The sequence below is a fragment of the Neofelis nebulosa genome, chromosome 9, assembly GCF_028018385.1.
Source record: "Neofelis nebulosa isolate mNeoNeb1 chromosome 9, mNeoNeb1.pri, whole genome shotgun sequence".
NCBI classification, from domain to species: domain Eukaryota; kingdom Metazoa; phylum Chordata; class Mammalia; order Carnivora; family Felidae; genus Neofelis; species Neofelis nebulosa.
The window spans coordinates 26,299,183-26,315,313 of record NC_080790.1 but is presented as its reverse complement, the minus strand read 5'-3'; the positions used below and the strand labels follow the sequence as shown (position 1 = coordinate 26,315,313).

Here is a 16,131-nt window from a genome sequence, read left to right as displayed (position 1 = left end):
CCTGGGATGGGGTAATTTCTTACTAATTGTAGCGCCACTAGTATTTCACACAGCTTCTAGGCCAGAATAATGACACATGAAGAAATTATTAAGCATTTGTTATAAGGGTGGGTGGCTCAGTCGGTTAAGCATCCAACTCTTGGTTTCGGCTAAGGTCATGATCTCATCGTTCGTAAGTTCGAGCCCCACATGGGTCTCCATGCTGACAGCGTGGAACTGCTTGGAATTCTCTCTTTCTCCCTCTCTCTGTGCCCCTCCCCACTCACTCTCAAAATAAACTTAAAAAAAATAATTTCTTACATACCAATTCAATTCAAATTTCTTACCATCCAATTCAAATTATTTGGATGCTGACCTTCCTATTTTTTTTTTTTTAGTTTTTTTTTTCAACATTTTTTATTTATTTTTGGGACAGAGAGAGACAGAGCATGAATGGGGGAGGGGCAGAGAGAGAGGGAGACACAGAATCGGAAACAGGCTCCAGGCTCTGAGCCATCAGCCCAGAGCCTGACGCGGGGCTCGAACTCACGGACTGTGAGATCGTGACCTGGCTGAAGTCGGACGCTTAACCGACTGCGCCACCCAGGCGCCCCTTTCCTATTTTTTTTAATAAAAAAACCTATTTACATGTACTTTTGGTTTTTTAATTTGAAAAAGAGGGAGGGAAATTATAGAAAACAGTAAAATAGCATTTGCATTCTGAGTGGTGGGAAATGATAACAATGTCACATTTGCTTAAACATTTTTTTTCATAAATTACAATAATAGATACAAAAGAAGTTCCTTTTTTGTGCCTCTTCCCATTTCCAAGCTCCTTTCCTTTCTAGAAACCACTATAATATATTCAGTGAGTATCTTTCTAGTACATGTTTTTCTATTGTACCTATTTTATTTGTACCATTTAAAAATTTTACATCGCTTTTGAGTTCTATGTTGCCATATAGAGATCTACTTCATTCATTTTGACTTCTATATAGTATTCTTTAAAAAAATTTTTTTTAATGTTTATTTATTCTTGAGAGAGAGAGACAGAGACAGAGCATAAGCGGGGGGAGGGTCAGAGTGAGAGAGGGACACAGAATCCGAAACAGGCTCCAGGCTCTGAGCTGTCAGCACAGAGCCCGAAGCAGGGCTCAAACTCACAAGCTGTGAGATCATGACCTGAGCTGAAGTCAGATGCTCAACCGACAGCCACCCAGGTGCCTCTCGATATAGCATCCTTTATCATCCTATAATTTATTCGACTATTTTTCTATTAAAATATATTTAGGTTATTTCCAGTGTCTCAGTATTTCAAATAATGCTGCAATAAACATGCTTGTACCTGTCCTTGTACGTATATGTGCCAATTTCTCTAGGGTATGTTTAAGGGGTAGAATTAATGAGTCATAGTTCAGTTCATTTCCATCCACCAGAAATCAACAAACTACTTTTTGAGAGTGCTTGCACCAATTTCCACTCCTAATAGCAGTGTATGACACTTACCACTGGCAATATCCAAATAAATGTTTTAAGGAGGCTGAGTAAATTACTATCTGCAAATGAAATGACTGATTACAGATAAATTCACATGCTCAATACTCAATTACCTAACATTTTTTGATAAGAGGTAGTTGATTTGTTGTATTAATTGAATCTCTAAGTCAGTATGATAGTAGAAAATGCATAAATAATTATTACAAGACTTATAAGTACAAGACTACTGGAGAAAGGATAGATATATAGGTCAGTAGAACAGAAGAAAAAGTCCAGAAATAGACCCACACGCATAACATGGATTGACTTTGACAAAGATGACAAGGTAAGTCAATGAAGAAAGAACAGCCTATTCAAAAAATGATGCTAGAATAATAGCCCTCCATATAAAGAAACCTTCATACAACATAGAAAAAATTAACTTAAAATGGATCACAGACCTAAATGTAAAACCTAAAATACTTAATTGATAGAAGAAAACAGACAAAATTCTTTGTGATTGTGGCTTAGGCAGAGATTTAGAAGATAAAAATCACAAACCTTAAGAGAAAAAAACCTGATAAACTAGATTGCATTAAAATTAAAAGCTGGGGCACTAGGGTGGCTCAGTCAGTTAAGCGTCCAACTCTTTATCTCAGCTCAGGCCTTGATCTCACGGTTGTGAGTTCAAGTCCTATGCTGGACTCTGTGTGGAGCACGAAGCCTACTTTAAAAAAAAAAAAAAAAAAAATTAAAAGCTCCTGCTCCTTAAAAGACAGAGTTAGACAATGAAAACACAAGCCCCAGACTGAATGGGAGAAAATATATGCAAACCACTATGTCTAAAAAAAGACATGTAACCAGAATACATAAAGAACTCTTACAATACAATGATAAAAAAAATTATCCTCATTAAAATATAGTGGGCAAAAGATCAAATAATGTATACTTTATCAAAGACAGACATAACTCGCAAAGAAGCGCGAGAAAAGATGTTCAACATTATTAGCTTTTAGGTAACTACAAATTAAAATCACAAGATCCCACTAAGTACCTAATTTAGAATGGAAAACAATTCTAATATATCAACTATACCCCCCCAAAAAATTTTTAAAGCACTTAAAATTATAAGACAAAATAAAAATGGACCTCACATATACTTGGAAGGGTGAATACAAAGTACAGCCACTTTGGGAGAAAGTCTGATAGCTTATGATATTAACGTACACATGTTTACCACACGACCCAGCAATCCCTTCTTCTTTGTATTTACCCAAAGAAATGAAATGAAAACATTAAAGACCAGTACATGAATGTTTATAACAACAGCTTGATTCATAAGAGCTAAAAACTGGAAACAATCTAGATGTCCATCATTTAGTGAATGGATTAACAAAATGTGGTACATCCATATGTAGAATATTATCCAGCAGTAAAAAGGAACAAACTACTGGTAAATGTAGGAATGTGGATGAATCTCAAAAACATGCTAAATGAAAGAAGCTAGACACAAAAGGCTACAGACTGTATGAATCCATTTAAATGACACTCAGTGAAGACAAAACTATAGGGACAGATCAGATCTGTGACTACCAGGGGCTAATCGAAAGGCAAGGGGACTGATTACAAAGGGGCACAAAGTAGCTTTTGGAATGATAAAACATTCAGTATATGTTGTTGTTATGGTTACCCAACTCTTTGTAAATACTCACTTAACTACACACTCTTTTTAAAAGGGTTCAATTTTACTGTATGTAAATTATACCTCAATAAATCTGACTCTTAAAAAGTGCAATACTCTTAACATTTATGTAGAAGTATATTCGTTGTGGCTTAGAATATTACACCTGAACTACAATCTTCATTACAAGATTAAAATACAAAAATTAGAAAAATATTTTTAAAACATCTGTTTAAAGGGATCAAAGAGTTTTCAAAACAGTGAAAAGTACCAAAATTTGTAAAGGTACCATTTCATATTCATTAGGATGAATTACTAAAATTACAAAAATTACTAAAATATAGAAAGGAAAAAAGCCAACAGAGGTGGGTCTAGCATTTGGAGCACTTTTCTACTTGAATCAACTGCCAATTCTGAAAGCAAAAGTGGCCAAGAAACTAAGCAGAGCTTTCAGCAGACTCATAGAACTAAATTGACAAAATGCAAATTCCAGGACATGTCCAGAAAAAATAGTGGCAAAGCTTCCAAGATTTTGGTTGGGACCCTGCATTACTGAAGAGTTAAGAACTAGACCAGCCTGCACAATGGCTAGAAACCATACTTAAATCACTTCACTACCTTTACCCTGAAAGTAAGGGAAACTACAGCCCTTACCGTCCACTGATCACCCTTTTGACTAAACTGTGGCAGAAAAACCAAAGCTTCCAATGGTCTCTAGCACAGAAAAGGCCCTCAATACAGTTCTTAGTTTCCTTTATACATTGTTCTTAACTCTATAAACCCAAGTAATACTCAAACTCAACCAACCAAACTGTACCAAGTCAAGAGAAGAGTGGGGTGGCAGAAACTTACATTCACTGTTGTAGTTGAAATTATTAGCTAATAATTTTAACTACAAGCAAACTACATAATCTATGGCAGTGACCCAAAGGTCAAATATTGTCAACTACCTGTTTTAGTACATAAAACTTTACTGGATCACACCTACTATATGAGAATTTTGAGTAGCTGTGACAACTTAAAATATTTACTAAATATTTACTAAATTCAACAACAAAAAATCAAACGCAACATAAAAACTGACAAAGGACATAAAAAGACATTTTCAAAGTAGATATAGAAATAACCAATAAGCAAATGAAAAAATGCTCAACATCATAAATTAGGGAATGCAAATCAAAACCATGATGAGGCATTGTTTCACATCCATTAGGAAGACTATTATTTTAAAAACCCTGAAACTAACCAATGTGGAGAAATTAGAAACCCTTGCCCACTGGTAGTAGCAACATACAAATGGTACAACTGATGTGGAAAAGTCCCTCAAAAAATTAAACACAGAATTACCATATGATCCAGCAATTCTACTCCTACGCAGATACTCAAAAATACCGAAAGCAGGGAAGCAAACAGATACCTGTATATTCATGTCCATAGTAGCATTATTCACAATAGATGGAAACAACCCAAATGTCCATCAAAAGACAAATAGTTAAACAAAATGTGGTGTGTGTGTGTGTGTGTATATATATATATATATAGGAATATTAGGCAGCCTTTAAAAGGAATGAAATCTGGGATGCCTGGGTGACTCAGTCGGTTAAGAGTCCAACTCTTGATTTCAGCTCATGTCATGATGTAATGGTTCGTGGCTTTGAACTGGCAATGGGGAGCCTGCTTGGGATTCTCTCTCTCTCTCTCTCTCTCTCGCTCTCGCTCTCGCTCTCGCTCTCACTTTCACTCTCTCTGCCCCTGCCCTGCTTGCTCTCACTCTCTAAAATAAATAAATTAATTTAAAAAAAGGAATGAAATCTGATACATACTACAACATGGCTGATGAACCCTGAAAACATTATGTTAAGTGAGGCAAGTCAGACACACAAAAAATACTGTATGATTCCATTTACATAAGGTACCTGGAATAGGCAAATTCATACAAACAGAAAGTAGAACAGAAATTACCAGGGATGGAGGAAAGGGGAGAATGGAGAAGGGAATATAGGTGGAGAGTTATTATTTAATAGGTACAGAGTTTCTGTCTGGATTGATAAAAAGTTCTAGAAACTGGGGCGCCTGGGTGGCTCAGTCGGTTAAGCGGCCGACTTCGGCTCAGGTCATGATCTCGTGGTCTGTGAGTTCGAGCCCCGCATCGGGCTCTGAGCTGTCAGCACTGTTTCAATTCTGTGTTTCAATTCTGTGTCTCCCTCTCTCTGACCCTCCCCCGTTCATGCTCTGTCTCTCTCTGTGTCAAAAATAAATAAACGTTAAAAAAAAAAAAAAAATTAAAAAAAAAAAGTTCTAGAAATGGATAATAGTGATGGTTGCACAACACTGGGAATGTATTTAATGCCACTGAATTGTATACTTAAAATGATTTAAACAGCAAATTTTATGTTATCTATGCTTTACCACAATAAAAAAATTACTGGGGCACCTGGGTGCCTCAGTTGGTTAAATGTCTGACTCCTGATTTCAGCTCAGGTCATGATCTCATGGTTCATTAGACTGAGCCCAGCATTAGCACAGAGCCTGCTTAGGATTCTCTCTCTCACCCTCTCTCTCTGACTCTCCCCCCACCCCACCCCCTGCACGTGCACATTCTCTCAAAATGAATAAACTTAAAAAAAATTATTAAATGGCCCATTATAAGCAATTTGCTATCCCTTGGTATACAGCAATGAAAATGAACAAAACTACTGCCATGTGCAACATCACAGAATAATTGACAAGCATTTATTGATTTCATTGTAAAGCTCAAGATGAGGAAAAACTGATCTATAGTGTTAGAGTTAGGATTTGTAGATACCTTCACAAAAGATGGGGAAAAGGAGCACGTGGAAGATGGAAGAAAGCATGACAAAGGCAGGCTTTTTGAAGTAATATTCTATTTTTTTTAATGTTTTTATTTATTTTTGAGAGAGACAGAGCAAGTGGAAGAGGGGCAGAGAGCGAGAGAGAGAGAGAGAGAGAGAGAGAGAGAGAGAAGGAGAAGGAGACACAGAATCTGAAGCAGGCTCCAGGCTCTGAGCTGTCAGCACAGAGCCCCACGTGGGGCTTGAACCCATGAATCACGAGATCATGACCTGCACTGAAGTCAGACACTCAACTGACTGAGCTGCCCAGGTGCACCAGTAATATTCTATTTCTTAACCTGGTGGGGTTTCAGACTGCTATGTTCACTTTGAAAATTCATTAAGCAATAAAGTAATTGTGCACTTTATATATAAGTTAATCAAAGTTTACTTAAAAACTAAAGAACAGGAGATCAGATATATTGATATGCAAAGAGAGTCCCAATACATTGAAAAGGTACAGATCAGTTTATTTTAACATTTGTTTCCTCTAATGAATACTTACATTTATATAAGTAAAATCAGATAACTTATTAGCAATCATCTTCCCAAGGCTAAGATTACAGAGGATTTTCACTCCCTATATTTGTTCATTATTTTAATTTTTGAGTATGTGCTACTGTACAAGCAACAGAAATACTAACAACATCCGTCTTTAAATTGAGGTAAGTCTAGGGGTACCTGGGTGGCTCAATCAGTTAAGGGGCTGACTCTTGATTTCTGCTCAGGTCACAATCTCATGATCTGTGAGATTGAGCCCCATGCTGGCCTCTGCATAATGGCATGGAGCATCCTTGGGATTCTCTCTCTGACTCTTCCCCACTTGTGCTCGCTCTCTCAAAATAAACAATTTTAATTTAAAAAATATAAATAAATAGAGGTAAATATAGTGGACTAAGTTATGAATTATCTACTTCATCTTTTTCATTCATATAGTAGTAGTACCCACACTGCCAGAGGGAGGGTCAAAACAAGAGTAGTTTGAGGTAGAGAGAGAGGATATGTGTTTGTAGTAAGAAGATGGGGGCATAAGTCCTCGCTCATCATTTAAAAAAATTTTTTTACATGTTTATTTTTGAGAGAAAGAGAGACAGCATGAATGGGGAAGGGGTAGAGAGAGAGGAAGACACAGGATCCAAAGCAGGCTCCATACTCTAAGCTGTCAGCATAGAGCCCGACGCAGGGCTCGAACTCACGAGCCGTGAGATCATGACCTGAGCCGAAGTCGGACGCTCAACTGACTGAGCCACTCAGGCACCCCATTGGTCATCATTTAATAGCTGTATGACTTTGGGAAAGTCAGTCAATCTCTCTGAGCTTTAGTCTCCTGACCTAAAAGCAAGATGACATTTTTTTACCTAACCGAGTTATGTCAAAAATCAAATGAAATAGGATATGTGACAGACAATACTTTAAATAATAAAGAAGCATGTAAACATTACTTTTACTATTTTTATTACACTTAGTACATTTGTTGGTTGACTAAATCCTTCTACTTCTGAACTGCATGCACAGTTGTACGTTCTTGAGTTTTCCTCATTTAAGTTATATAAAGCCACTGCTTTTACTTGTTTAGTCCTTAGTATACGCCTACAAAAAATTCCAGGGAACAAATATATTCATTTTCCTACACAATTTTCTGCTAGCAACTTGCAAGTGTCACAATTGACAGAGTAACAAGTATCTTTAAAAATCCTACAATAGAGTTTATTGTGTGCTAAATACTAAGAAACCACAGGGACCATGAAGCATCAGCAAATAGCCCCCAGATTAATTCTCTCATAGGTCACTATCACCGGAAAGGACACTTAATTTAAAATTTTTTTTTAATGTTTATTCATTTTTTGAAAGAGAGAGAGCACGTGCATACACACGAGTAGGGGAGGAGTGGCGAGAGAGGGGACACAGAATTCGAATCGGGCTCCATGCTCTAAGCTGTCAGCACAGAGCCCAATGTGGGGCTCAAACTCATGAACCACAAGATCATGACCTGAGTTGAAGTTGGACGCTCAACCAACTGAGCCACCCAGGCGCCTCTGAAAAGGACACTTTCTACTGTGTTTTAATTCAGCAAAAAAGTCACACTTGCATTCACTTTCTAACTTCAAGGTTTATTTCTAAAGTAAAAACTTATTTTCCAGGGTGCCTGGGTAGCTCAGTCGGTTGAGGGTCCAACTTAGGCTCAGGTCATGATCTCATTGTTTGTGGGTTTGAGCCCCTGATCGGGCTCTGTGCTGACAACTCAGAACCTGGAGCCTCCTTCAGATTTTGTGTCCCCCTCTCTTTCTGTCCCTCCCTGACTCATGTTCTGTCTTTCTCTCTCTCAAAAATAAACATTAAAAAATATTTTTTAACTTATTTTCCCATTTAATTCCCATGTTTTGAATTAAAAAGTTTTGAATCCCATGTAAAGAAATCATTTTGGTTTTGGACATTTTCTTTAAACCTTAAGAATGCCAATTAGTTTATCTTTTTAAAAGTCTTTTGTATTTACTATGGGTAGTGGGTAAGTTTAATTTTTTTCGGTGCATTTTCTCTATTTTCCAAATTCTCCACAAAAAGCTTGCATTACATTCATATATGAATACAGAAAGATTGGGGCGCCGGGGTGGCTCAGTCTGTTAAGTGTCGGACTCTTGACTTCAGCTCAGGTCATGTTCTCATGGTTCATGAGTTGGAGCCCTGAATCGGGCTCTACACTAACAGTGTGGAGCCTGCTTGCGTGCTTGGGATTGTCTCTCTCTCCCTCTCTCTCTGCCCCTTCTCTGCTCACGTGCATGTGCCCATGCTCTCGCTCTCTCTCAAAATAAACTTTACCAAAATTTTAAAGAAAGTACAAAAACATTAATTTTATCTCTTTTATAATAAGAAGCTAAGACACTAAGTGAGCTTAGGCGGAGACTTCCAACTTTTTTTCTGAACTAAGGGTCACAATTAGCAAAAAGATTTTTATATCACTCTTTAGATAATTCTCTTTCTTTCCCAAATGTAATTTACACTGCACTTGTGTCCTAAAAATGGTAACAGAAACTAGGTATGAAGGTTTAAAACAATGTTCTAACATAACCTCTAGGAGTTATAATTTAAGAGGATTGTTGAAATTAAAAACAGTAGTCTCATTTTCTGAGGACCTACTAGGTGCAAGCACTAAGTATTTTCCAAACATGGTCTCAGTATAGTAAGGAACTTGCCCAAGATCTTAAATAGTCAGAATTCAAATGCCATTTTGGATATTAGGCGCTGCAATTAAGGGTAAAATTAGACCCTCAAAGCTAAGGAAGAGGAAAGCAGTCCCTAAGACCCAGGAACTGGCCTAGTACTATTAGTATCAGCTAGTGTCTGGTGTAACTAAGAGTTGATCTGGCATTACACCTAGGTCTGGTGTTCTTTTGAACATAAACAATTTCATACAACATTAGCATCAGATAAGGCTACTCTATGATGGTGATGGATCAAGACAAACACAAGACACAGACAAAACATGAACACTGTCCAAGCCATGAAATACCAAACACCCCCCTTTTCAGCCTAATGAGTGCTTCTCAACCAGTAACAGCTTTAGCCTTATTCTACTCTTCCCTCTTCCTAAATCACATTTAATCACACTTAATCATAGAATATCTTCACCTCCTCATATCATCCAATCCAGAGTAAAACTCTACTTCCTCCTCAAAATCACCCAATACAAGCCCAAATCCTAGAGTAAGTTATTTCCAACACGCTTTCCCTAGGATGCCATGGTTTCCACAGCGCACGTTCTCCCTGCTTCAATGATAAATCGCACCTGTTCAATTACAGGTGTGTGTTCCTAGTGATGGTTGACTGAAAGACATTGACAAAACCCACTTAAAAACAACAGTTACTTCTCTTCCTCTCTATTGTAGCATAAAGTATCTGTAGAAGAGCTGGAAAGATACATGAATAAGTTTAGAATGTCTATGCTCTACCTAGTTAGCTGTAAAACAAGTCTCCAAGATAATCATAGATTTTGCTATTTTTCTTTCTTCATTGACCAGAAAGAACAACTGCTGACATGTGAGTCTGCTCAAAGTTTTATTCTATAGGATATCTAGCATGAGCAGTTAATCCACAAAGAGAAAAAATAGGCTACATTAGCACATTAATAATTTCACGGGTATTATATAGGTCAAGGAGAATTGTAAGTCAAAAAAAGAGGAAACCATTAGAAAAATAGAGAATCCATACTTTGCTAGAAGTCAAAAGGCCAACTACTGGATTGGATGGAGCACGGGGAATATGATAGTAGAAAAAAGAGGTAGGAAAGGTTAGGGAAGATCCTTTGTCAATAATTTAATAATTTTAATAATTTAATAATTTAATATCCATTTACTGACTATTCCTCAACTATCATCTAGATGACTCATCTGGATAGATTCTTAGGAATCTAGTTACCAGGTGAGTTTTATAGGGTTTAACTACATTCTACATTAGGAAAAATATAAACTGCAATAAAAAAGATCTAAAAACAGAGCAAGGGATACAGTTCCTAACAGTGGCTGCCTCTTTGTCTTTTTAGTGCAAATGCCACTAACTATTCTTGAAGAGAAATGTGAAATGTTTATTGTGTATTTAATAAAAGATAATGTTATTCTTTTGGAAAAGGGTGATATTATGTGAATGTCCATCCATCAGAATAATTATTTCCTTGTTCTAATCATAGAAACTTCAGAGCATAATCATCAGGCCCAAGAAAATTGTCTGAAATCAGTCTTTTCAACATGGTGACTAGCAGGTTTTAAGGGTAAAAGAAAGCATACCAAATCTGACATTTATTTTCTCTATTCTCTATCTTTACCTTCTGAAAATATAGATAGGCAAGTATTTTGTGCGTGTTTTAAACAGCATAAGGATGAATTATAGGGAATTACACAATTATACGACAATGTTTCAAAATTCTGTTTTAAATATAAACTGGGAATAAATATAAAAAGATTCTATTAGACAATTTCTGTCCTTGATGCCAGGTTCTTCAGCCCTACAATATCCTGAGAAACCAACTCTCTCTCTTTCATACAACATACTGGGCCCTTACTGTCAAGTTCTACACCCTCCAGGTAATCAAACCACACCTACAAAACCTGCACCACTACTTGCAGGAGTCATGCCAAACATGTTAGGTCATGTTCCGGTTAATCCAAAGACCCACTATGACAACCTCCTCCTTTCCCCCAAGTATTCCAAAGGGTCTAGGGCAAGCATTACACAATAGAGAACCTGCCTAGTATAAAGCATAAAGTACAATATTCTTAACTTCACCTAAACTCTGTTCCTGGTTCTGCTAATGTGAGTTCACTCTTTAAATTTCAGTTTCTCCATACACATGATGAATATAAAAGGTTATCAGTTTTCCAAAGATGTTCAACAATTAAAAATATATCCACAAATTATTTAACTCCTTGACAAAAATGAGAGATATATAAAATGCATGAAAACACTCACATCTTTTATTAATCACATAGCAAATGCTGTCTTATCTCACTGGAGAGGAAGTGAGTTTTTCTTAAGTAGCATCAAGAATGCAGAGCTATGCAAATGAATTAGTATCCAATAAATTCTTGCTTTAATGAATAGAACTCAACTATCCTTACATTAGGTAAACAGAATTTGCTGTGTTATTCTTCTCTGTTTAAAATAGTGTGGCTTCGGGGCGCCTGGGTGGCTCAGTCGGTTAAGCGTCCGACTTCAGCTCAGGTCACGATCTCGCGGTCCGTGAGTTCGAGCCCCGCGTCAGGCTCTGGGCTGATGGCTCAGAGCCTGGAGCCTGCTTCCGATTCTGTGTCTCCCTCTCTCTCTGCCCCTCCCCCGTTCATGCTCTGTCTCTCTTTGTCTCAAAAATAAATAAATGTTAAAAAAAAAAAATTTAATAAAAAAAATAAAATAGTGTGGCTTCATACAAACTTAGGCATTTATGAAAATTCAGTATCAAAGCTGAGTATGCCAAAAGAATAAAATACAAAATAAGCAGTCACTATATAAACCACATGTATACACTACTTTATTAAAATAAGATTTAATTTGGCCTTTATTACTTCAAGGCATCAAATGTTTCAATTAATTAACACCACTACAGTCTGAAATAGCGCACTTCACCTGCAGAAACAAAGTGGCTTTCAGCACATTTAGAAGCTAAGTCAAATTGCTAAGGGAATAGCAGTGCATCACATTACTAGCCCCTTGATGGTTTACCAGAGTTAGGAAACCTTTGATGACTGATTTAAAGACAATTCATTTCTTGCTTTTTCTTTCTTTTTTTTTTTTTTTTTTAAGTAGGCCTCATGCCCAGCACAGAGCCCAGTGTGGGGCTTGAACTCACGACCCCAAGACCAAGACCTGAGCGAAGATCAAGAGTCGGACACTTAACCAACGGAGCCACCCAGCAGCCTCAAAGGGTTCTATTTGTTTATATATACAGTATTTTGACACAGTGGGAAAGAGGGAGAATGAAATTCTCGTATTCTTCTATACTGTCAAAGACAGCTGAGAGATAAATAGGCTTCAAATGTGAACTCTTGCAACTACTGGATTAAGGCTCAAGTACAAAAAGTTTCAATATTCTAAAGAAAAAAATAGGAGATAGAAGAGAACCATGACAATATAAACTTAGCTTTAACTCATTTTTAAAGGAAAATGAATAATTTGTTTCAGTTTGAATTAGTTTTGGCATATAAGGCATCAGTTGCAGAACTCAAACTGAAGAGTTACCAAAGCCCATTCCAACATCTTTTAGAAACTAAAATAAAGCAAAAAACTTTGAATAGAAACATTATTGGTAGAATGAGGGTGATGTGGTCCATGGATTGCTGAAATATTTATACTTAAAAAATATTTTAGGAGGATTTAACTATAATAGATGCAGGCATACATGTGATACTCTAAGATAAATTATAGGTATGAAACACAAAGTCTAAATTCTACTTCTGTCACTTATCCCTCACATGAAACTGATTTCTCTTTAAATCTAATAGCCTCAGATCTTTTTTTTTTTTTTCATATCTAGGTTTTCCTTGCCCTCTCCTCTTATCCTACCTCCCTCCTAACTCCCATCACTCAGTGTTAAATAAAATATCCTTATATTTTCTGGCATTCTTTTCCTAAATACTACAATGAATCTACCTTTAAAGATCTTCCCTCTATTCTAAACCATCTTTTGACCTAGACTGGTAAACTTCTGAAGACCCTAATGTAACCAGATAGTGCAATAAAACAGTGCTTCTCTAGGAAGAGACGATGGTACTCTTCACCCTCACCAAGGATCCTTGGATGTTCCTAAGTGGTGGTACAGCATAAAGCAGTTAACAAAAAACTTCCTTCCACAAACACATGGTATTTTTGTTCTTAAACAGAACTCCTTCCTATAACTCTTTTTTTTAAATAAAGATTTTTTTTAAAGCAATCTCTACACCCAACGGGGGGCTCAAACTCAGAACCCTGAGATCAAGAGCTGTGTGTTCCACCGACTGAGCCAGCGAGGTGTCCTTTCCTAGAACTCTCTTAACCTCCACTGTCCTAACAATCAAAAACCATGAATGCCTGTCCCTTTCCTTAAATCCAAAGGAAATAGGTTTCAACAAAACTGAAATTCTAGAACAGTTTCTGCAGTTGACAGTGGTGAAATATTGCAAATGAACAGCAGATTGGTTTTGTTTTTTTTTTTCCTTTCTAACTGACAATGTAAGTGAACACCTAATTGAGGTGGGATAGAAAAATGTTCTTTGGTAGTTACAGGAAAAAGAAGATCTCAGCGTACCAGAGGGAGAGATGAAAGGAGGGATTTTCAAAATGTTTTAAGACATCTTCTAACTTCAGCTCTCATCTTCCATAAAAAATTTTTTTTCATTAGCTATCAGCATAGGTTTGAAATGCTTTAATCCTTTGGGACTCAGTTTGTTCATCTGTAAAATGCTAATACTAACAGTACTTTTAACTCACAGGGTAGTTGTGAGGATTAAATAGGTAATACACATAAACCTAATAGTACAGAGCTTGGTGCACAGAACCACTTAAAAACGTTTAAAAAAATCTAAAGGATATAGATTTTGCTTTCATTCAAAGTGGGAAAGAGGGAGATGGAAAAAAAAGATATACATCTTTGCTTCAAGTTTTATTATAAAACGAGCTATGTAAGTTTTTCCTGTTCATTTAACATTTCATTTTAGAAACTTAGAGGCAACCTTGTTATGCTGATTTACATAAAATCAAACAAGGCACAAATTTCACGTTAAACTAGAACTTGATAGAAAAGCACTTGGGAGTCATTCTATTGATAAAATGCCTGTCCTGTAACTTCAAACAAAATGCCAATTTAGCTATAATCCGATGCAGCTGTTCCTTTCAAAATTAAGTCACCATTTGTTCCTTTTTTTTTTTTTTTTTGGACACTACAGTACCTTGCTTTCATTAAAAGCTTCTAACAAGGCACAGCTTCTCCGATACCAAAACCTTTTGGAAACCTGGCTCAGAGGAAGCCACACACTGTTTACAGTGCTAGAAAGGATCCGTGTGGTCACTGTAGGACAACTGTCACTGTCACTAGCACGTCCGGCTGTCTCAGGGACTTGGGTCATGTCGAAGTGAAGGGGAAGGCTGGTATCTGAAACCAAGTCGACAGCTAGGGTGGCTGAATGGGGGGAGGTTTAACTGAGAACAGGACGAGGGTCTGACCGCGGTGAAGCCGTCTGGTGGGGTGGATCAATTCCGAGGGTGCACTGCCCACTCCCAGAGCAAAGGGACGCAGGTGTTGCCATCCCTCGGCAACCCCACCGCTTTCTTTCTGGCACCGCCTCCCCCCCCTCCCCTCAGCCCCCTAGTTACCTTTCTCGTCCTCATCGATGCGCAGGGCAACGGAGATGTACTCGAAGGCCTGTTTGTGGAAGGCTCGGACGCGCTCGGCCTCCCCGCCCGGCACTGGTGCCGGGGGCGAGGCCGAGGCCGGCGCCGGCGCGGCCCGGGAGCTCCTCTTGGCAGCCATGAGGGCGCGGGAGAAGCGCTGGCAGAGCCACACGAAGAGGAGCCCCAGGTGGAAGGCGACGAACCGCAGCAGCGCGAAGCCTATGAACAGCGGGTAGGAGAAGTAGTACAGGTTTCGCTTATGCGGCGACTCGGGCGGGGGGGCCGGCCTGGGGGCGGGACGGGCGGGGGCCAGGCAGGGGGGCGGAGGCCTGGGAGGCACCGGGCTGCTGCCGCCGCCGGAGCCTTTCTTCTTCCCTCGTCCACCCGGAGAATTCATTCACAGCTCCCACTGCCGCCGCCGCCATAACCCGCCTCCCGCAGACCGACGGCGACCAAGCGACGGCGGCGGCCACTGGGACGGCGAGGGCCACAGACGCCCGCGCGCCCGCCGGTCCCAGGAGCTCGGCACCTCCACGCGCTGCTCGCAGGCTCCGCCCCTTTCTCCGCGCTCGGCCAAGAGCACAACCCCTTTCCTCCTCCAGCGGTCGGTAGCTCCTGCCCCTCCCTCTCGGTGTCCTCTCAGCCTCCTGGTAGCTCCGAGCGGTGACCGCGCACGCGCACGCACACCCATGTCTTTCTCCGGCGCGCGCGCGCACGCCGCCGTCTTTGTTGACCCGAGCTCCTACTGCGCGTGTGCAGTTCCCGCCCTTTGGGCCCTTCCCAGCGGGACTACTGTTCCCAAGGTACAGTTCGGCTACGTTGTCCTCAGGGACTGGTCGCTCTACTGACAACGCTGTCCCCGGCAGCTGCTTAGCGGGGAACCTTGGTGATCAACTCCTCAGCGCAGCGGGTACAGCTGCGGCTTGGGGTCGTTCTGCTAGTTCGCAGGGCTCCTATCTCGCACTGTCATCGTTTTCTTATATTTCTTTCAGCATTTTCTGCCAGTCTTCCGCAAGGGATGGTTCACCTGTGTTCCATCTCAAAAGTAATGGGTACCATGAAAACACTCTCAGTGTCCATCTATAGGAAAATGATTAAATGAATTTTGGAATACCTATAATGTAATTCCGTGGACCATTTAAAAAGAATGAGGTGGACCTATATGTACTGATAAAGGAAGGTGTCCAGGATATATTGTTAAGTGAAAATAGGAAATTACCGATCGGTGTGGTATGATCCTATTTTGTATTAAAAAGAAAAAAAAAAAAGTAAGGGTACCAATCTGGGAATTAT

At 39.1% G+C, this 16,131-nt stretch overlaps 1 protein-coding gene across 4 annotated transcripts in view; it reads right to left on the bottom strand.

Annotated features, from left to right (window-relative positions):
• SPAST (spastin) overlaps window positions 1-15,454 on the bottom strand; it is a 52,864-nt gene extending 37,410 nt beyond the window's left edge. For 2 of the 4 annotated variants that reach the window (XM_058682978.1, XM_058682979.1), the window contains exon 1: window positions 14,821-15,449. In XM_058682978.1, the coding sequence (XP_058538961.1) occupies window positions 14,821-15,235 (415 nt within the window). In that variant the 5' untranslated portion in view covers window positions 15,236-15,449. Of the gene's footprint in view, window positions 1-14,820 lie in introns of all 4 variants that reach the window. The other 2 variants (XM_058682981.1, XM_058682980.1) reach the window with 2 other exon arrangements.
• Between the last annotated feature and the right edge of the window lie 677 nt (window positions 15,455-16,131).